We start from the raw sequence: 22,383 nt of genomic DNA, 5'->3' as shown, positions 1-22,383 counted from the left end.
GGCTCAGAGGTAGAACATCCCTGAGTTCCATCCCAATACCAAAAAAAAAAAAAAAAAAAGAACCACTGTTCTACCCGGATCTGGTGATATAAACTGTAATCCCAGCAACTCTGGAGGCTGAGGCAGGAGGATTGCAAGTTTGAGGCCAGCCTCAGCTACTTAGTGAGACCCCTGTCTCAAAGTAAAAAATTAAAAACAAAAAGTCTGGGGATGTAATTCAGTGATAAAAGTGCCCTCAAGTTGAATCCAAGCATTGAAAGAAACCAAACAAACTGGTCTACACAGCCTCTGGTCACACCAGGTGCCAGAGGCCAGTAACAGGAGGGAGAGTTTTACTGGACACCATCTGGACTTCATACTGTGTAATTAAACTATAAGAAAAACACACAAGCAAGATTTAAGCTCCAAAAATTATTAGAAGTTATTGAAAATAGGCCTGTGTGGTGAAGAGGGCTAAGTGTCCTTCACTAATATTTCTCTTCTACCTCAGGCATGGCAACCCTGAACTTTCATTGAGAATGTTTCTTTTGTAGCTAGGCAGGGCCACAAAGTAAGTTTTATTTATTTTATTATGTGAGTGGAAATGTCCAAACAGCAGGCCTGTTGAGAAATATCCGGTGGAGTGGGAGTGTACCCTTCCAGTTCCCTTCTTTCTTTCTGCTTGCTGGGATGCAAGTTTGATGGCTGGAGCAAAAGCAACTATCCTGGGCATAAGGCATGAGGTGCAGGTTACATGTTGAGAATGGCAGAGCCGGAAGAAAGGACAAAACTGTACTCCTCAGAATGTGACGCTGCCACCCAGACCTGTTTTACTTGATTCAGGACATGATTTTTGTGATTAAAAAAAGAAACCTCTGTTTTGTTTAAGAACTGGTACTTTGGTTTGGTGTTACCAATAGTCTCAGTGCCCCTGATTGACGAGCATATAAAGTCCCTGGCATCCATCCTGAGCACTGGGATCCAGCTGAGCACTGGACCCGGTCACAAAGCTGTGACCAAGGTTGGGGAGAAATGACTCCAGGTCTGAAACCCTGAGACTCCTGTGAACCTGGAAGAGAAACTGACCGGTAAACACAAAAATCCCAGCAAGCCCCTCCCAGCTGAGTGGCTGGCCCCTGGCCTTCAAAGGCCACCCTGCCTGTGGTTCCCCACACTAAATATCTCAGCTGGCAGAGGTGGTGCCCAAACAAGATGGCATGTGTTGGGACACATGCTTTTCTGACCGTATATTCTGCCAATTGCATTAGATTTTCTCTGGTTGACGTTAGCGTGAGTCCTCATTTCCTGGCCATCTGCTGTTTGGGTGGCAGGAAAGCCCTCTGGGTGCCAACGGAATGGCAGCCCAGAATGGAAGAGGCTCCACAGACGTCTGCCAGCAGAGAGACAAGCGACTGCAGGGAGGCCCGACGCTGGGCTGCAGCCTCCTGCCATGTGGGGGGAAGCATGCACAGAGACAAGTGTCCCCCACCCCCCTTCCCAGCCCAGGGTCAGAGCCCTAGTCTGGGGTCCTCATCACAGCTGCGCTCCCGACCTCGCTGGCTGGCACAGGGCCAGCAGGCCTGTCCTCTCATTTACAAGCTTTGGAGGGCTCCATTCCCAGCCTCCCCTTGGCACTGAGCCAGTCGTGATTTCCGTATGGTCCCCTGCTGCGCTCACAGAGATGTCGCGTCCTGTCCGCCCACGTTTCCAGCCTCGTCATTCCTAATAGCCGGGATGTGGCTGTACCCCGGGTGTCCCTCAGCGGAGGAGCTGACAAACAGGTGGTCTCTCCACACGGCCGTGACTTAGCCTTTAAAAAAAGAAGGAAATTCGGCCACGTGCCACATGCAGATGACTCACAGACATGACACCGTGCACAAGAAGCCAGTCACAGAGGCCACAGGTTGTGTGGCTCCACTGACATTCGGGCCCTAGAGTGGCCAGGTTCATAGACACATAGGGGACTGCGGGGGTGGGGGGAGGAGTTGGTGGCTGGTGGGGACAGAGTCCAGTTTGGGAAGATGAAAAAGGCCTGGAAGTGCGTCTGACAGTCTGGATATATGATCAAAATTGCTTGAAAATTGCTCACTTCAAAAAATGTGTCCCCTTGATCACAGCCCTAAAAGTTTTAAAGAACATGCAGAAGAGGACTTTGTGACTGTATGGGTCTGTGCACCGCTGGAGCCCGCCCATGGGCACAGGAGCCACCCCTTGGATTAAAGGTAAGAAAACTGCACAGGCATCCTGGGCTAAGGAAGTCACCCAGGAGGGCGGATTTGAAGTCACCCCGGAGGGCGGACTTGAAGGGGGTAGGTGTGCTCAGAGCCCACCTCCCACCTCGGGTCAGGTCCCCTGGGTTGCCTGGGCCAGCCCGGCCTGCAAGCAGATCGCTCAGGTCGTGCAAAAGGATCTCCAGCCGAGGTCGCAAGGGGGCGCGCATCCCGGGGCCTGGTGGACACCCTGCACCCGCCCTGCCCCGTCTCAACCCGCCCCGGGAAGCCAAAGAGCCCCTGCCCCTGTCGCGGCCCCCAGCGCCCTCTACTGGGGAAGGCCGGCATGGCGCTCGCTGGGAAGGACAAACCTTCTCCCGGGCTGCATTGATGGAAGTGGCTTGGAGCACAGAGGAGGTATCCGCACGGTGACCTTAGGGGGAAGAGAGAGCTCTTGGAAGAAGCCAGAAGAAATAACCATAAAAGAGCTTTTGGAAGAAGCCATAAGAGATAACCATAAAGTTTGGTGAACTGGACTTCATAAAATTTAAAACCTCTGTTTATCAAAAACACCATTAAAAGAAAAATAGACAAGTGAGGCATGGCAGCCACCTGTTGTCCTGGGTACTCATGGATGGCTTGACCCAGGAGTTCAAGGCCAGCCTGGGCAACATAGCAAGACCCGGTGAGGGAGGGAAAGAAGGAAAGAAGGAAGGGGGAAGGAAATAAGAGACAGAACATAGAGCTGGAAAAATATTTATGACACCTATGTCATAAAAAATATAAATACATGTATCCATAATGTATAAAAAAACTTCCAAAAAATAATATAAACATGTAAATATATGTATCCATAATATATCAAGAACTTCAATGAGAAAAAGATGAAAAGCCTGAATTTCAAAATGAGCCAATGACTGTAACAGATATTTCACAAAAGAAGACAGAAGACCCCCTGGTGAGCATGCCATTGTGCTCCCGGTTGTCAGAGAAGTGCTAATGAACACTTTGATGTCTTGCCACTCCAGACCCAGTGGAACTGCTCAAACTGTAAAAGACGGCCAGCACCGAGACATGGAGCAACTGGAACCTTCATGCCCTGCTGGTGTAAAACGGTTCGGCTTCCTTGGAGAACCGCCTGGCAGTTTCTTTAAAACTTAGTATACATTTACAGCGTAACTCAGAACCTCCACCGTGTTTACCCAGAGGAAACCCAAACATGTTTACACGAGTACTTACAAGGGTTTTAAAAATAGCTGTGTTCATAACAGCCCGAGCCAGGGGCAACCCTAAGCTCATTGCCAGGCGAGTGGATAAATGCACTGATGCACCCCAACAAAGGAACCTTGTTCAGGGGTGAAGAGGAAAACAACAGGGGCCCTGATAGCAACAGGGAAGCATCAAGAACGACTAGTGAGTGAAAGAAGCCGACACAGAAGACAGCATCCCATTTATTCGTGAGTCTCAAAGAGGCAAAATCAGTCTCTACTGGGGGAAAAAAAATCAGCAATGGGGGGAGGAATTGACGGGGGTGGGGTGGGGCATAAGGGGCCCCTCTGGGGACTAAGTCTAAATATTTGTGATGGTCCCGTCTGTCCACAGTTGTTAAAATGCACCCATCTGACCCTCCTGGATTGATTGGTGCCTTTATTGTGTGTTCATTATAATCTGCCATTAATACCCTCTGCTGCCTTGAGGGCTTCCACCCTCACCCCCTGGGGGCCACAAGCCAGAGGGGCTCATTCTTTCAGGGACAATAGGAAGGTTTTGTGTGGAGAGGAGAAGCAGCCACAACATCCTCCAACAAGGAAAGAAGGGAAGGTAGGAATAGTATTTCACTCCCTTGACTGAGTAGAACACCAGGGGAGTGCCCCCCAGCCGCCACTCCTTTCCTCTTTCTTGCTAACAAAAGTCCAGTTGTGTTGAGGTTGTGAATGAGAATATCATTTGAGGGCTCTGGCAAAGATCCCAGAGTCAACCAGGTGCAGTGGTGCACCGCTATAATCCCAGCAACCCTGGAGGCTGAGGCAGGAGGATCTCAAGTTCAAGACCAGCCTCAGCAATTTAGTAAGCCCCTGTCTCAAAACAGAGTCCAACCAAAAAATAAAAATTAAAAACAGCGGGGGTTGTATATCAGTAGTAGAATGCCCTGGGTTCAACCCTCACTACTCTTGCAAAATTCTCCAAATAAGAGAAATAACAGAGAAGTCACTCTTATTCACATAAAGAGCTGATGGTCTCAGAGTCCAGCCTCCCCTCCGGCTTTGTAGTTCTTGCTTTGCCTCCAGGTTATCCAAGATGGCTGCCTCTATTCCTGCCACAGTGCCTTCCTCCCAGACACAAGAACAGGGAAGGGGAACTGAAGGGTGCATTCCTTCCTTTAAAGTTACACGCATCATTTCTGCTCACATTTTATTGGACAAAAGGTAGTCACATGGGTATGCCTGGCTAAATCCGAGACAGGGAAATGTAATCTGTATTTGGGGTTACCATGGGCCCAAGAAAAAAATGGGGATTCAGCTACTAAATCAAGGGGGAAAGAATGGATATGGTGACAGACTCTGACCCAGAAAACAATATATTCAGCCCAGGTGACAGATCAGGACCGCACCAAGGCTGTTCCATATTTCCCAGCCTCCCTTGCAGCCGTGGTTGGCCTTGAGACCTAAAGGGTCGTTTTCTGGGAAACATGGGGCTTTTGCTCTGAAGAGCAAAGGGGGCGATACAACTTGTAGGCTTCTCCCTGGCTGTACTCAGACATGTCTGGAACCGGGGCAGCCATATTGAGCTCATGAGGCAGTATCCCCAAGGACAGAGTCAGGAGCATCCCAGAGATATGGCCCCGACCACATCAGGACTCTGAGCAACTCAGCAGTTGCCCAGGTTTGATCCAGTGATGGGAGGCAGGAAATGAAGTTCCACCTATTCCTAGAGGGGTGGACATGTTTAGCTTATAAGCCTTCTCTGGCAGACAGCCCAGGCATGAGTCCTGGGGACCTAGTAAGTGCAGCATTGTCTCTGGTCATCAAGGTCAGGCTGGACACCTGGGGTTGGGTGGGGTGACACATTTGATAGCACCAGTTGCCTTAAAAATATTCCCCCTCTTGCTGGATATAATGGTGCACGCATGTAATTCCAGCAGCTTGGGAGGCTGAGGCAGGAGGATCACAAGTTCAAGGCCAGCCTCAGCAACTTAGAGAGGCCCTAGGCAACTTAGCAAGACCCTGTCTCAAAATAAATAAATAAAAAGGATAGGGATGTGGCTCAGTGGTTAAGCATCCATGGGTAACAAAATAATAATAATAATAATAATAATAATAATAATAATAATAATAATACCCTCTTGTTGCCTTCCTGACCTGGGGTATTTCCATGACCAGAGGCTTCCCATTGCTCTTGGAATCCACCCCAGGGATAGTGGGGTGGCTCCCTCCATCCTCAGCTGGGCTGGCTCATGAGCCGAGTCTGGAGAGAAGGAAGAGAGAGGACCATCTTAGCCCACTAAAACTGGCAGGCATTTCTAGAGCAGATTTATGGAAACTGTAAGAGGCAAAAAAGAGAAACCAACACGGCTACTTTATAACATAGCTCCGCTTTTCATCATCCCAGCAGCTTGGGAGGCTGAGGCAGGAGGATCATGAGTTCAAAGCCAGCCTCAGCAAAAGTGAGGCGCTAAGCAACTCAGTGAGACCCTGTCTCTAAATAAAATACAAAATAGGGCTGGGGATGTGGCTCAGTGGTCGAGTGCCCCTGAGTTCAATCCCCAGTAACCCCCGCCCCCAAAAAGAGCTTCTGCAATCTCCAGTCCCAACATCCTTTGGACACCCAGGTCAAGAGCAGAACCTGGAGCAGACCCTAGTGACAGTAACAGCTCCTGGCCCGTCACCACACCGAGGGGCAGTAGCAGGACACAGGGAGAAAGGGCCAGTTGTGAGCATCCACCAGAGATGGCATTTCTGCTTGACCCCAACACCTCTAGAAGGCCGGTGCTGCATCCCAGGAGCGTCCCCCACCTCAGCCACTGGGCACTGGGTGGCAGATGGTTGGGGTGGCCGACCTGTGACAATGTGCTCTGTATGAAGTGCAAACTGCCACACCGGTGGGAGAGCTGGACTCCCATGTCCAGTGGCCACTGGGGGAGAGGAAGAGGATGAATCCCAGCCCAGAAAACCTGTCACCACAGGAGCCCCTGGTGGGGTACAGGCCCACCCCGCCCTGAGGGGCTCCACCTGCTCCAGGAAGCTCCTGGCCACCCTGCCGCTGCCCTGCCCGGGGACAGCCTGGGAGTCTCGCCCGCTGCCCGCCTCCCCACCCCGCCACACTCTCTCCTTCTTTGTTCCTTGGAAGCCTCACCCGAGCTGTCTTCTCTCTCATTCTTTCTGTTTTCCTATCATCCTTGGTGGCCAACCTCAGCTGTGAGAGGAGGCCACAACAACGGGTCCTCCCTGTGCCTGTGACAGTTAGGGACATGGGCCCCGCACTGAGAGGACCCCAGCCCCTCACAGCCATGAGACCTTGAGCAAAGGTCAACCTGCCTCAGGTTCCTGTCTGTGAAAAGGCTCAAATCCTGGGACCCTTTACGCCAGGACCAGGACTCGGTCTGGGGGCCCCTCTCTCCTCAGTCACCTCAGTAGTGATGCTGACAGCCACCGCCCGCTGACCAGACGACACCCCACAGCAGAGGCCGAAACCTCACACTGTGGTCTCTCTCTCCTTGAGGATCTGGAATCATGCAGTGACACACTGAAAGCCCTGGGTCACGCCCTGCATGTTAGGGGGACAACGGGGTGGCCCTGGGCTCCTGGTGTCCAAGTAAGAACCCAGCCTGAGGCCAGGGGGGTTACCCACACCACAAGCCAGAAGCACCCTGAGACTGTGTGAGAATGCTCTGGGTTGCTGGGACTTGATTGACAGGCAGGGAGCTCCTCCCACCCACCCCAGAGGCACATGAGTGAGACATAAACCTGACTGTGCCTGCCACCAAGATGCTGGGCTGACCTGATGCAGCAGCAGTGCTTGGCTTCTTTTCACCAAAGTCCTTGCCATTTTAGTTATTGTTCGCTGTGCAACAGATTGTCCTAACTTAGTGGCTTGAACAAAGAAGCACTTACTGTCTCCGTTTCCGTGGGTGGAGAATTCAGGAGAGACTTGGCAAGATGGATGGGGTGGGGGGTCTCATGAGGCTGCAGGCTGGTGGTGGCCGGGGCCGCGGTCTCATCTGAAGGCCTGACAGAGGCTGAGGATCCACGTCCAAGGTGATTGACTCATTCATGGCCAGTGGGTGCTGGCTGTTGGTTGAGGCCTAAGCTGTTCCCACATGGGCCTCTCCACAGGGACATCTGAGCATGCTCAGGACCTGGCAGCCGGTTCTCCCTAGAGAGTGGTCCAGGAGGGGAAGGCAGAAGCCACGAGGCACTTTATGGTTTAGCCCTTGAAGTCACATGGCACTACCTCTGCTGTCCTTTGTTGTCCCCACAGACCAGCCCTGATTTACCTTGAGGGGAGACAATGAGTGGGGTATGACCACAAAGGATCATTGAGCGGCTGAGGACCCTTGGCCACCCACACGGTAAGTCTACTTTTTAAAAGTTAGCTTTTAAAACAATCAAGGTTGTGTGCCAAGATTTAGCTACTAAGAGAAGATGGCCATTGTATCATTGTTTTTAGAAGAAGAAAAACAGCTGGGCGTGGTGGTGCATGCCTGCAATCCCAGTGATAGCAACCTTGATGACCGGTGCACTTCAGGGACTGGCAGACCATCCCGAAAGGTAAATACAGCCTCAGCAACTTAGTGAAGTCCTAAGCCACTTAGTGAGACCCTGTCTCAAAATAGAAATAATAATAATAAAAAGGGCTGGGGATGTGGCTCAGTGGTAAATCACCCCTGGTTCAAACCCAAGAGGAGGAGAAGGAGGAGAGGAGGAGGAGGGGGAAAGGAGGAGGAGGGGGAGTTGAGGGGGGAGGAAAAGGGGGAAGAAGGGGGAGGAAGGGGAGGAGGAGGAGGAGCTGGGGTGTAGCTCAGTGGTAGGGTGCTTGCCTAGCATGCATGAGGCCCTGGGTTCCATCCCCAGTACCAAAAAGCAAAAATCAAAATAAAAGTTCATCACATTAGATAAATGGTGATATGACCATAAAGTAGAAATGCATGCAGTTAAACTTGTCATAGGAGCATTTTTATAACATGGAACCATGTCAGTAAGTGACATAACATGTGGAACGATTCTGAGCAGTACAGAATGTGTCTGGAACAGAGGGAAAACCTAAATAAACCCTCTAGTTTCATGTGCTTTTAGTTGACTTCAAAAATCCTTCATTTGGGAGGTCACACAGCTGAGCGAGCCACCGTAAGCCTCCCGATGGCTTGGCTGTAGATAACCCCTCTGACGTGAGGCCATGGTGATAAGGGTTTCCTGCGTTGATTTTCGGGACTTAAAGGTCGCTTTTGTCAAAGAAACTGACTCCTCGCTTGGACCTGCAGGTGTCTCATGGGTGACTAACAGATAAGACTATTGAAGACGGTCACCCATTCAGGCCACTCCGTCCCCTCCCTCCAGCCCTCCGCAGACCTGAGTCCCCTGAGATGGTCTTCGTTGACCACAGCCTCAGTTTTCTCTGGTTTGCTGGCTTTCCAAATAACTCTTTTCCCTTAATGTATCTTTTTCCTTGACAAATCATTTGCCCGGCCCCAACAACTTGCCCTTGAGCTGATGACCTTCTGGAAGGAGGGTAGTGAACTTGAGTGGGGTAACATGTTTTCATATGAAAGTCTAGGAGAGGTGCTAGTGGGTATTATGAGGCTAGTCTGGCTGCAGGTAGTGAATGTCCGCTGCCCTCCCCTCCCACTATCAGGGAAGGACATTTCCCCCCACGCCGATCTTGCTTATCCATGGAAAGTGGTAACAGTCAGCCCTTGGGTCCAAGATTATACTCTCAGAAAACATGCGTGCTTGCCTTTCTGGGAGCTAATGCTTCTTTATTCCCTCCTCCTTTTCACTTATTTATTTTGGGTTGCTGGGATTGAACCCAGGGGGACTCTACCACTGAGCTACATTCCCAACCGTTTTTATTTTTTATTTCAAGACAAAATCTCACTAAGTTGCTGAGGCTGGACTCAAGCTTAGATCCTCTTGCCTCAGCCTCCCCAGTTGCTGGGATTACAGGCGTGTGTCACTGTGCCCAGCACCAGGAGCTTCTGACACTCATGATGGGAGGAACACAGAAGGACAGGGCAGTCCCAAGAGAACAGGAGACACATTTAGAGCAGATGTGAAACTGACAAGCAGCGTGGGTCTTGGTCCGCCAAGGTCAACCCAATGCCAGCCAAATTGCAGGTGCATGAGCCAGACATAAACAGTCCCCTTGGATGCCCCTGAGGGCACCGTGCTCGTTGCCACTGATGATATGATATCCAAACAGGGACAGTTTTGATTTGGGGGCAAAATAATTTTTTTCTTTCTTTTTCTTACCTTCATTTTCTACATTGAACATATTTTTATAATAGGAACATTTCACTGAAGCATACATGTATTTAAAACAAGCTTCGGGGGAGTTTAAAAGGAAACCCTGGGCTGTGTCTGTTCGCCAGGCACCCAGACGTGTGGTCATCTAGGGGTAATCACAGGAGGCCTGTTTGGATGCCCTGTCTTTAGAGTTACGTCGTAAACACTTCCAGGAGGATAGCAACCTTGATGACCGGCACTTCCAGGGACTGGCAGACCATCCCGACAGGTAAATACCGTACAGTGTGCTTATGTTTTCCCCACGATTGGAAATTCCGTTATTCATGAATTGTCATACTCAACGATCACGGGACAAGGGGTATCCTCCTGCGCGTGTCTTCCCCCCCTTCTTTGTTTCCCAAATATAAAGACACAGATGGAACTGGAAGAGAGGAAACGAATATTTGAATCCCGGTTGGTATATATTAGAAAATTTGCCTTTTAGAAGGAACCAGCCACACACCTCTCCAAGCTGTAATTATAAGTGACATTCTAGGGCAGGTAATGCAGGTCTCAGAAAATGAGCCCTGATTTTATTCTGAGGGACAATGCACCCAGCTGAACCTCCGGCAAGGGGTAGCAATGAGAAGTAAGCAGAATTAATTGACTGGGTCATCTGGAAAGCTCCTTAACAGGGGACAAACAACTAGAAATGAGCTCCTTTTTATCCTCTATGCTTAGTTCTTGCTGTGATAGTTGGCTCTTCAGCAGCCATTTTGGATTATAAGGTTGTTTTGAAGTAAGGAGCTACAGACTATGCAAAGCAGAGAAGAAAGAGCCCCAATAACATTATGGACTTGGCAAACCAGGTTTAGATTGCCTATCTCCATCCTTCTTTCATGTTGAGAAAAATAAAGTCTACATTCGCTAAGCCTTTGACTTTTCAATCTCTGTTACTAACACAACTAAGGCACTTCTCATCTCCAAAACGTCATCAGCATTGGTTTTAGTGCACTAAATTGTAAAAGCTGTGTGTAGGTATGTGAGGGATGGGATTCAAGTGTGTCCCCAGGGTTTCATGTGTTGAAAGTTAATCCCCCAGGTGGAGCCCCATGACAGAATACTGGTGGCTTCATAAGAAGAGGGAGAGAACGGAAGATGCACACACCCTGTCTCTTGCCACCTGACGCCCTGTGCTGCCTTGGGACTCTGCAGCAAGAGGGCCACCACAAGATGCAGGTCTTCCACCTTGGGCCAGAACGGTGAGCTCAAATAAACCTCTCTTCTCCGTGACGTACCCCGTGTGTAGTACTGTTATTGGCAACAGAAAACAGACTGGTACGGGGTACTGCAGGGGACTTGATTCTTTTTTGGTCTGCATATTTTGAAGGACATTATTATAAGCAGGAGAAATAACACAAGCCTTGCAGGCTTGGAGGGGCTGGGATCGTCAGGGCCTCCTAGGTCACCCCTGGAGCACGGGGCTGTCTGCTCTCACCTTACTGAGAGAAGGAAGGCGAAGCCATATTTGGAGATCCTCGGACAGCAGGTGAGACCTCAAGTCATGGCATTCACGTCACCGGAACCTCCAAGGCGGGTGTCCCAGTGGCGACTCACCTGTATCTAGTTTCTCCCCCTCATCTGGGCTCTGTCTTTCTGTATGTAATTTTCTCCATTCCTCCTTCCTTCTCTCTCTCTCTCTCTCTTTCTCTCTCTCTCTCTCTCTTTCAGCTAGAAGAGTCTCAGGGAGTCCCCTGCCCAGGACAGGGTGAGTAGCTTATTGTGAACATGGACAGGCTGCCCAGTTTGGAGACAGAGCTGGAAAACTGACACCCTCCCAAGCAGGCGAGCCCAGCCCTCCTGGCGCTCCGTGAAAGGCTATTTCTGTCCTGCCTGTGTTCAGATGGAGACCTGCCACCGCCATCCCATAAATGCCCCTTTGTGTTGGAAGGGTTTTCATCCACTCGTGAGATACCCTCCGCCCAGCCCAACTGCAGGCTGCCCAGGGCTCTGCCCAGCCACGGGCCTGAGGGGCTGGGCCTCTGGCCTGCCGAGATGCCATCTGACCTGGGGACAGGAAACGTGGCATTTGGGGGAACTGCCCCAGAGGCTGTGTCTGAAGAGCACAGGCAACGCCCACAGGCTGGTTGGGCAGCTGCCCCAAGAGAAGCCAGCAGGTCATGCTCAGGGCCTGGTTCTTGGTGGGATCTGCCTGAACAGAGCAGCTCTGGCCCCAGAATCCTCTGGCACCCCCTGAGCAGAGCCCCGAGGGCACGCTGGCTGCCTACTTGGGAACCCTGTCCTCATAGGCCAAGAGACTCCTCGGCCTCCCATCCACCTCCTTCCAGTGGAATCCATGTCCTTCCTATCAGCCTTGGTGAAAAGAAAAGAAAGAGACAGAATCCCCAGCCGTGGCCAGAGCTGGGGCAAACAGGGAGGAAAGACGTGAAGGGCCCCACGTGTTCAGATGGAGCCATCAGAACAGGTGACAATGGACAGAGGGCACAGGGTGAAGGGTGTGGAGAAAATGGAGTCCCGGCTCCCTCACGGGCTACTCTGCCCTGATACTCCTAGCACCTAGCTCGCCCAGGTCACCATTCCCTGACCACGCACACAGCCCATCGGTCACTCATTCACCCTGCCAGACAGCACAACGCGTTAGCCCTCAGATGCTCTGGCCAGCCACAGTGGTCGCCATCAGCCCATTCCAGTACCTCCCAGAGCACAGTGAGCCTGCCCACCCCTGGGCCTCCTAACAGAATCCTCCTTTCATCCTCCTCCTCCCCAGTTATGCAAATAAGAAAATGAAAAATGGTGCTTTTGAGCCACGGCCACCTCTAAGTTGCCACACCTCTGAATCCTGACTGTCCACAGCAGAGGGCCCCTTGCCTCCTGCTAAGGGACAATGGACAGGGTCTAGGCGAGGCGCTGGGCACGGCTTGCCAGTGGCGGTGGCTCAAGGACAGGGACTTCTCTGCCCAGCTCCCTTGGTCCAATGTGGCCCAATCTTGACCTCAGGGCTGCTGAGGACGGCCCTGCCCAGACTCACAGAGGGGCCTCCAACCTGCCTCTAACCTCAGGAGAGAGGCCAGGCTGGGCCTGCCAACTGGTTCCCTGCCCTGTGGGGGTTCTGATGTGTGTCCACATTTGAGACCTGTAGCAAGGCCCCTCCAAGCAAAGGCTGATGACATTCGGATAGAACTGTGATGAGGGTCAAAGGGCACAGGCTGAGGGCTGTCCAATCCCTGCCTCGGAGGAGCAAAGCTGGGGTCAGCCTGGGATCTGAGATGGGCTGCACTTCCCCAGGGAGACAGGGAAGGGTTCGGCCTCTCCAAAGACAAGAGGTGGCTCCTGGCCCCTGTAGAGGACTCAGGTGACGTGGACTCACATCTCATTCTCAGAGCCTCGGTTTCCCCTCCTTGCAAAGACACAACAATCCCATTCCGAGAAATTGCACCCCAAGCCATGACCTTGGTGTTGGTTGGCATCAGCAGCTCTTTCTGCACTTGGCCTTTGGGCGGTGAGTCTCCATTTTTCCTGTTCTTTAGGAAAGCAACTGTAACTCACAGCTTTGGGCCCCCAATGGCCCAAGACTGGTGGGGAAGTGTCCCAGATGCAGGTGACCCTCTTTACCTCCTGAACTTCTGTAGGGAAGGGTCTCAGGAGAGAAGGCTGAGGGGGGGCCCCCCGGACCCTGGTGCACAGGGTGGGAGGGGGACTGCTGGCCAGGGGACACTAAGGAGGAGATGGCATCTCATCTAGACCCTGGGTGTCCAGCCTGGCCAGCTCCTCAGACAGCTCCCCAAACGAACCAAGGTCAATAGCTAAGGCCCAGCTTGACCAGGGCTATGGGGGCAGGGGAGGTCAGGGCCAGAGCTGGCTGCCACAGGATGTGTCTCCACCAAACCACAGACCACCTGCCCCGCCAGCCGGCCGCCCTCACGCCTACACTCTCTGGCCGAGTGGCTTTGTGGCCCGAGTGAACGGTCACTCTTGGGACCAAGAATAAGGAGCCCAGCAGCCCCTGTCATTAGTGGTTTGCTGAGCATGGGTTGGGCCAAGGGACACCTGGGCACTATGCCTGCAGGCAGAGCAAAGCGGACGTGGCTAGGCTGTGCCCTGGCAGACACCAGAGTGGCCAGAGGGTCAGTGGCACCTGGCTCTGGCTTTCCTCCCTCCCCACGTGGGGGCTGTGATTCTGGCTGGGCCGGGGGAGGCAGCAGACGACTCACACAAACATACCCACGAGGGCCTGATTCAGGTGCAGGGACAGGTGTCCTGCCGTCAGGTGACAGGAAGGAGCCAGCCACGTGGAGGCTGGGGGGTGGGAGATTCAGGTGGAGGGAACTGGGAGCACAAAGACCTGGAGGTAGAAAGGACCAGTGGGACAAAGAGAAGGGAGGGACTAGAGAGGAAAGGACCAGAGGAGGGAGAGGGAAGCACAGGGCCTGAGGTATACAGGGTCCAGAAGGGACCCAGGAGGGTTTTATGCCAGTGGCATAATCTATTTTTTCAAACTAGTTACGAGTATCAGAAGAAAACAAAATTATAGCAGCCTCAAAATGAGATAGTTTGTTGTTGTTGTTGGGTTCTTTTGCCTTATAGCCTAGGGAGGGCCTAAGCTCCAAGCACTGGGGATGCAGGCTTCTTCCATCAGTGGCTGCATTATGCAAGGCTTCCATACTCAAGGTCTCCTCGTGGTCCCCTGTGGCTATTGGAGCTCTAGCCATTTCACCCATGTTCCAGCCAGCAGGAAGGGAGAACTAATGAATATTCCCTGTTTAAGGCCCCTTCTTCGATGTTGTGTGCACCTCTTTCATTGCCAGATTATAGCTGTAGGACACGGAGCTGCAGGGAAGTGCAGCTCTGAACAAAAGCTTAAAAACCAGGAGTCTGTGGCTGGGGTCTGGGGACAGAGAGCGGAGCTGTCTGCTCCCCCTGCCACTGTGCTCTGGCAGCTGGCCAGGGCTTTGCTGGACATAGGTGCAGCGTGGCATCAGTGTCCTCCTGGCCTTGGGGAGCCCTGGGGGAGAGTCCACTGTCCAAGCAGGTAGGGCTAGATCAAAGGACCAGACTCAACAGAGGAGGCGGGGGCTGGCTTCCCGCTTCTCCCTGTCCATTCCATTGCGTGAAGGACCAGCTCGTCCCACCAGGCAGTGGACTGCTCTGTTAGCTCTGTGAATGGCCACACAATGTGCCAGATGGCACATGGCCATGACCAGTCACTCCCACTAGGTTCCTGGTGTCCAGGGGACTTCTGGGGCAGCTATGCCTTGCCCCGTGGCCTTGGGCATGTGACTTCTCCCTGGAGAACAGAGCAACATCATCAGGCACCTGCATATCACCAGCCTGTTATCATCCTTGACCCACCTGTGTCCCCTGCTCCCACAGGACCCCGACTGGTGACCTCGGCAAACCTCTTGGTGCTCTGATCCTCAGCCCTCCTGTCATGCTCAGATGGCACAGCTCCTCGTCACCATTCCACCCCTCCTTCCTCTGTCCTGGAATGCAGAGCTCATGCCACTGCACGCCGCCTCCCTCTGTGCGTGATATTGCAGGAGTTGTGATTCCTGGAAACACCTGCCAGACACGCAGCCCCCCACCCGCCATGAGGCCAGGTCACAGGCTCCTACAGTGGGCAGGCATGCCCAGGACTGGCAGCAGGCATGTGCGGGCAGCCTGGGAGGAGGCAGGAGCTGCTGTGCAAGCCACTCTGCCTCTTGCAGCTGTGTAGCCTGGGGCGTGTCATGCCGCCTCTCCAACCTGGTTCTCTCCCTGTGGAACAGAGACAGTGTTCTGCCTCCAGGCCCTGAGAAGTGCAGAGCAGGCACGGACTGCTTCCCAGGCTCCCTGCAGGAACGTGCAGTCGGTGTGAGCTGTCTAACAACTGGAGCTTTCTACCATGTTCTCTGGGAACCCAGTGGCACCTCCACACTCCCTTTGGTGACAGGGGTGCTCAGCCCTGGCAGTGGGGTGGGGGAGAAGGGCCCTGGCTCTGGCTGCCTTCCCTCAGGGCTGACAAAAACGTCCTGTGCCCTGCGAAGACCTCCTCCACATGACAAGCCGAGGCACGAAGGTCTGTGTGCTCAGAAAGGCCTGGAGCCCTCATGTGAACTGGTCATACACACGCACAGCCTCTCTTTGTTAGAGCCAGGGGGCTCAGCCATGGCCCTTGCTGGGCCCCTCCTCCTCTGTGTCCCTCCTGGGGACAATTCCCATGGACCCTGGGATCAGGGCCAGCATCTGGAGCTGAGTATACAGTTCAATGGCTCAGCATCTCCAGGAGACCCTGGAAGCAGGGAGGTGGCTGGGACATACGGGGCACGGTCCCTTTAAGATGTGTCCTGGGCTGGGTCCAGCAGAGGACAGCCTGGTAAGCAGCCCTAAGCACAGTAGGGAAACCAAGTGGGATGACACAGCAGACACCAGGGAAAACCCTCAGTGCAGACATGCAGGACAGCCCCCAGTGAGGCCATGCTCTGGCAGCCTGCGAATGCACCACTCACATGCAGTGACCGCTGGGGAAACTGAGGCTGGGGGCCACCATCACAGAGCAGGTTTACAAACCCAGAGTCTGATTTCTCAATTGCATTCAATACAGTCTTCTTGTCTTCTCTTGGAAATCAGGACTAACGGATCTCACAGGTTGGAGCCACCAAAGGGCCCAAAGCACAGAATAGGCTCTGGTTCCGCCCAATACCTTGGAGGCCTTCCCGCCCGCCACCTTTGGACCACCAGAAACATGTTTTCTCTGTGTCTTCTCCCTCTCTCCAGGACCCCCTACACACACCCCGTGTTGGCCAGGGCCACCCACAGGGTGGAGCTTGTCCCATACAGTGGCCACAGGGGGCAGTTTTTGTGTGGATGGAGCCCACATTTGAAGACGTGGATTTCCCCCTGCTCGTGCACGGTCAAGTGAGGCGACAGTGACCCGGTCAGGTAAGAACAGTGGTTACCAGGCGGGGTCGAGGCTGTGACACCATCTCTGAGCCTGTCTCCTCAGCTGTAAAGGAGGCCAAACAGCTCCTCGATGCTGGACCTCAGCTGTGCTCCGGTGGAGGGGCACCACCTGGCTATCCTGTCACACCCTTCCCCTCCGCCTCAGTCCAGTGGGGGTTCCGCAGTCCGCCTGTGGGCCATAGGACTCAGGGGCTGCGGTCAGAGTGAGCTTGCCTGACTCTCCCAGGGTGGCTCTAAAGTGCCCTTGACCCCCAGAAGCCTCTCGTGGGCTGAAGAATGAATACACCAGGAAACGGAGACCAAGCAACCAGCCCTCATCACACAACCAGTGGGGGCCCCGTTGGAATCTGGCCACTTCGCTGGCCCTCACCCGCCCCTCCTCTCAGCTGACTTGCCGTGGGGCAGGAACAGGGCATGGACCTGGGGTGAGGGGACAAGTCCCTTTTTCTGGTAAATCCCTCAGGGTGACTTGCATTTTTTGTGCCTTCGGTTTCACTTACAAAACTCGCCCCCTCCCCCGGCAGAGGCAAGGGCGGGAACAGGGAAGACAAGCTTGGGGCCTCGTGGGTTAGGCAGGAGTTGGGTCCCAGGGCCACCAGAAGGCTGCCTGTTCGGCCTGAGAATGTCCAGTGAGGTGGGGACGGGACAGACAGGCTGCCACACTCCTGGGGGACAGCATGGCTCCTGGGCTGAGTGCCTTGGGCTGAGCTTCTCCCCAGCCATGCCTCACTTTCTTCCCCTGACCAGTGAGGGAGGAGAAAGGCCTCTCCCCAGGACCCTTAGTAACACCAGAAGTGATGGCACCAGGCCCCACACGGTGCTGACCTCTGTGACTTGCCCACTGTCTCTCAGCTCCATAGGGTAGGGGCCCACTGCTTTCTTTGGTCCAGCCTCCAGTGTCTCCAGCAGGATCCGGCACACATGTGAGCTTGGGTGCCATTGTTGAACCTCTGGCCCCTTCATTTCTTTGGGGGAGAGAGAAAAGAAATCAGGCTCACATGGCCTTGACCAAGCCCTAACCTGAGGCCAGGAGCCAGTGCTGGAGGTGAAGGCACAGAGACCAGCCACCCACTGGAGACTACAGGGCTGTAAGGTGGCAGATCTGGGCAGCGCCTGGCCTGGGGGCAGTGACAGGGTCTGCTCACTACTTCCTAAGGCTTTAGGGGAGGCTTGTGTGAACCCCAGGAGATGCACAGTCTGAGGTGCAACCAGTGAAAGGGTGCAAAAGGCAGCTGAATCTGGGAGAGGTCAGGGCCAGGACGGAGGAGACAGGCAGCTGGCCTTCACCCCTGCCCTCCAGGCTTCTGCAGCGCCGCGTTGCCCTGGAAGATGACGTTTCCCTCTCCCCTCCACCCCACCTGGCTTCCCACGCCCGGAAGAGGTGGTTCCAGGGTGTCTCGGGAAACAAAGCCGACAGAGCACGGGCTGGGAACCGACTAGCTCTGCGGGCCGGGCACAGGGTGCCGCCTCCGGGCAGAGCGGCGCGCGCTCCGGGATCTGCACTCTGCCCCGTCCCCGCCATCAGGCTGTGCCGGAGGCCCCTCGGCCCCCAGTTTCCCACGTAGGACAGCTGATGACCACAAGTAGGAAGCCACGTGCACCCACTTGCCGTGCGGGCAGCGGGCGCCGAGCCGGAGCTGCCTGCAGCCTGAGGGCGAGCCCCGCCCGGGAAAGCCTGGCCGGGCCGCGGCGGCCACGCCCGCTCGCCTTGCAGCGGCGCCCTGCAGTTTGCAAAGTGGCCAGGGAACGGCTGGTTTTCTTGACCTCACGTCATAAAGTGGCCATCACCGAGGGCCAGAGGGCTGCTGCGGCCGGGCACTTGGGGGCCCTCCGGTGCCATTACGGGACCCGGCGCCGCGCTGCCCGGGACCCCGCGTCGCATCAGACGGCGCTGTCCAGGCCCGCTTGCCCTGGGACTCCGGCCCGGCCCCGCCCCAGCGGAGGCGGAGTCTGGGGGCGGTACCGCGGCGCGGCGGGGCGGGGCGGGCCGGGAGGCGAGGCGGGGCGGGGGCGGGCACACAGCCGCGGACCCGGCGGCAGAGGCGCGGGCGGGTTCAGGCCCGGAGCTAGGCGGCCCGCGCGGTCGCACCATGGATTCGAGCACCGAGGAATACGAGCTCAACGGCGACCTGCGCCCGGGCTCGCCCGGCTCCCCCGATGCCTCGGTAAGACCCCCACCCCCGCTGCTGTGTGACCTTGGCCGGCACCTCCCTCTCTGGGCCCGGCACCCGCGGCTCTGCGGGCACCTGTGTGCGTCGCCTGGTGAGCTCCCCATGCTGTGTGGTGGTGGTGGGCGACGATGCGCCAGAACGACGTCCCGCTCGTCCTATCCGGGACCCAAGCAGTGGCCCTGGAGGCTCTGGCCGCCCCTGCAGGGTCACAGGGGCGCGGGGAGGACTGGCGTGCTGCGGTCCGCAGCCCCATGGACCGTACCAACGCTCAGCTGCGCGGCGGAGCTGGGGCGCCGCTCTCCAGCAGGGACGGCCTCCCACAGCGCCCTTCTAACTTCAGCCTCACCGCCCCATCTCCTCCTGCGTGCCCCCGGGGTGGGCGGAGAAGAGTCACGGCATCTGGGCTCCAGGCCAGCAGTAAGCAGACGGCTACGTCACAGGGTGACCACACTGTCGGATGCTGCCCTGATGGGGGAACCCCAGGCTCCACTCACCTGCCCTGAAAAATGAACGTCACCCACTCAAAGCCTTCAGAGTGTCCACTGGTGGGCCCTAGTGGGGCCTGCCCAGAGCTTGCCCTGCAGGGCCCTGGAAGGCTGTGAGCATGGGGCAGGCCTTAGCAGGGTCCTGCCCCTGTGTTGGAGGTACACCCTCTTCCTGAACCTCCTCCCCACCTTCCAGCCCCTGCTCCTGCCAGGGCTGAGCCGGCCAGGGAGCCGTCCTGGCCTGGCCCTCTGGTGACTTGTTGACTTTGGACATCCTTTCATTTTCCGACCCCCCAGGAATGGGGGTGGGGAACTATGGTCTGGTTGGGATTTTCCAGGCTTGCTTTAGGCATGATTGGGGCAGAGTGACCAGTCCTAGGAGTATTCCTTGGGGATAGGCCATGTTTGGGAGAAAGGGCACCAGCAGGAAGTAGGGTCAGTCCTGGGGTTACACACATGTTTGTCCCTGGATTAGAGATGAGGAAACAGGACTTAGAGGAGTCTTGGGACTCACCTAGATGTGCAGGACTGAGACCTGGCTCTGCCCCAGTGTGTGAGCACTTTGAAGCAGCTGGCAGAGGAGACCCTGGCTGTGTGTCCTTGGGGATGGGGGGGGGCACTCATCTTTTGGGCCTTCTATACATGGTCTTAAAAAGGGAGAACCCGAGGCACGGTGGCGCCTGCCTGTAATCCCAGCAGCTCCTGAGGATGGCGAGTTCAAAGCCAGCTTCAGCAATGGCGAGCCGCTAAGCAACTCACTGAGACCCTGTCTCTAAATAAAATACAAAATAGGGCTGGGTCTGTGGCTCAGTGGCCCAGTGCTCCTGAGTTCAATCCCTGGTACTCCCCCCCCCACCACCACCTAAAAAAGGGAGTACAAATGATCCCTGGCGGCCTTCGAGGATATATCTTAAGCAAATAAAGTCAATAAAGAGGCAGGTGACTTGGAAACTGGTTTAAAGGAAGGGATTCTGCTCGCCCCCCACCCTTGGCCTTGCCTAGACTCTACCCTCTACTCAGTACCATCTCTGCTCAGCTCTGTAGGCATTAGGGTGGGTCCTGCCTCCCAGGGGCTCTGGGTGTATCTTGGGCTCAGGAGAGACCTGGTTGGGTGCTCAGGGGTCATTATTTTGGGTAGAGACCAAAGGGAGAGAGAAGCAACCTCCTACCCCTATCTCAGTCTACCTTCAGAAATCAGAGAGCAGCCCAGACCAGGTGGAAAAATGAAGGCCAAGGTGTAGGATTCCAGGAGCTAGAGGGCCACCACACTGTGGGGTGGGGGATGTCAGGCCTCCTGTGGAGATGATGATGGATGTCCTCGCCAGCCCCAGGGTGAGGAGGAAGGCAGACAGGTCTGACCCTCTACATATGGAGGGTACCTAGGCTCAGGGAACAGTACAAGCAAAGTCCCAGAGGCCAGACCTCCACAGACATGCATCTTGAGGCGGTGGGCTGAAAAGCCTGGCCCTGAAGAAGCTTTGTAGGCCCATCCGAGGTCACAGGAACCTCGGGTCCCCAGCAAGAGGCTTCCATGAGGAGTGGTCAGCCTACGAATCTTTTCTGCTCACTCATATGGCTCAATGCCTTGTCCCCCCTACTGTGGGGACCCTGCGGTGCCATTTCTTGAGCCACCATGTTAGCACTCTGCCTCAGTTTCCTATCTGTAGATAACAGTTCTTCCCCCTGAGTGACATCATGGTGAGTCCTATGTGCTTATCTACAGGAAATGCGTGGAGCAGGGCCCAGCACACAGTGGCATTGGCAACTTATAACTTTCTACCACAGAGACCCTTTCCTTGTGGTGACACCAGGCTGTGTGGCTCCAAAAGAGCAGCACCTTCCCCAGGGTGGGTCCTTCAGGAGGGCCTCCCTCCTCTATAACACTGGGCACTGTTGCTTGCTTCCTAGATGGCTGAAGCTCGCCAGAGTCACAGCTGTACCTCCTCTGCAGGGGTGCCCAGGCGGGTCCTCTCCAGCTCCGCCATGCCTCCTCCCACATTCCTGGCATCCCTAGGGCCCTTCACATGAGGATCCCTGTCAGTGTCCAGGGATTGAGCCCGCTCCTTCTGTACCTCGACTCACTTTGGGCTGGCAGCACAGGAAGAGTAAACATCAGTTTGAATGTGGAAATGCCCCACAGTGATGTCATGCCCAGTACTGCATTGCCCACTGCAGGAGGGAGATGGCCAAGAAGTGACTGGAGCATGGCTGGGTCACAGCCCTCTGGTGTCAATCCATATCCCTGCCACTCACAGTCCCTAGGGCGAGGTTCCTAATGCCACCTCTCTAGCCTCCAGGACACGGATTTTTACTCACACTGCACAGCCTCAGCTGCCAGAGGAAGTTCCCTCTTTCTCTCATTTCTTTCTTTTTTATTTTTAATATTTATTTATTTATTTATTTTTTAGTTTTCCGTGGACACAACATCTTTGTTCGTATGTGGTGCTGAGGATCGAACCCGGGCCGCACACATGCCAGGCGAGCCCGCTACCGCTTGAGCCACCTCCCCAGCCCCTCTTTCTCTCATTTCTGCTTGCCTGGCAGGTCCTGAGACTGATAGGATCTTAGCTAAATTCTAAAGGCGACCCTGATGGGCCTCGAGGTTACTCCTGGTCAGTACTGAGCTTAGGGGAAGTAGTACTGCCCAGCCCAAGCCATAGCCCAGCTGCTAGGAGGACCCCGCCTCCTGTACTTCCTGCTGTCTGGCTAGGGTTTCCTGCCAGGAATGCAGATGTGGAACCCAGAGACCCTCAGGCCCTGCTTCCTGAGCTGGTTAGGCATGAACAGCAGAGGCACAGGTGTAGGCCTCAGAGGGCTAGACCTGGAAGCCAGCCCTGGTGGCTTCATGCCAGTCCTGGTCTGGGGGGATGGACCCAGAAGTCCTACCCCCGCATGGATGAGAGATGCCCAAAGCCCACCGGTCCATGGAGGTTGTGGGAACCGAATTCTCGGGTCTCCCCACTAGCTATTGGTGCCTAGCTAAGCCTAAGAGGCAGGCCTGGGAGCAGGCCAGGCTGGAGTCAGCCAGGATCTAACTAGACTTGGACATCGGTCACCCAGGGCAGCAACTTGACCTGATGCCTCCCTTGGGTTTGGTCAGCCCAGAGGGACCCAAGCCCAACTGTCCTTTCTTTTCTTG

General features: G+C 54.9%; 1 protein-coding gene across 2 annotated transcripts in view; it reads left to right on the top strand.

Annotated features, from left to right (window-relative positions):
- Nucleotides 1–18,603: 18,603 nt before the first annotated feature.
- Ninj1 (ninjurin 1) overlaps nucleotides 18,604–22,383 on the top strand; it is a 30,398-nt gene continuing 26,618 nt past the window's right edge. For both annotated transcript variants that reach the window (XM_027950948.2, XM_027950947.2), the window contains exon 1: nucleotides 18,604–18,753. In XM_027950948.2, coding sequence (XP_027806749.2) covers nucleotides 18,679–18,753 — 75 coding nt within the window. In that variant the 5' untranslated portion in view covers nucleotides 18,604–18,678. The remainder of the gene's footprint in view (nucleotides 18,754–22,383) is intronic.

The sequence above is a fragment of the Marmota flaviventris genome, chromosome 16 (genome assembly GCF_047511675.1).
Source record: "Marmota flaviventris isolate mMarFla1 chromosome 16, mMarFla1.hap1, whole genome shotgun sequence".
NCBI lineage: Eukaryota > Metazoa > Chordata > Mammalia > Rodentia > Sciuridae > Marmota > Marmota flaviventris.
This window is presented reverse-complemented; position numbering and strand designations above follow the sequence as displayed.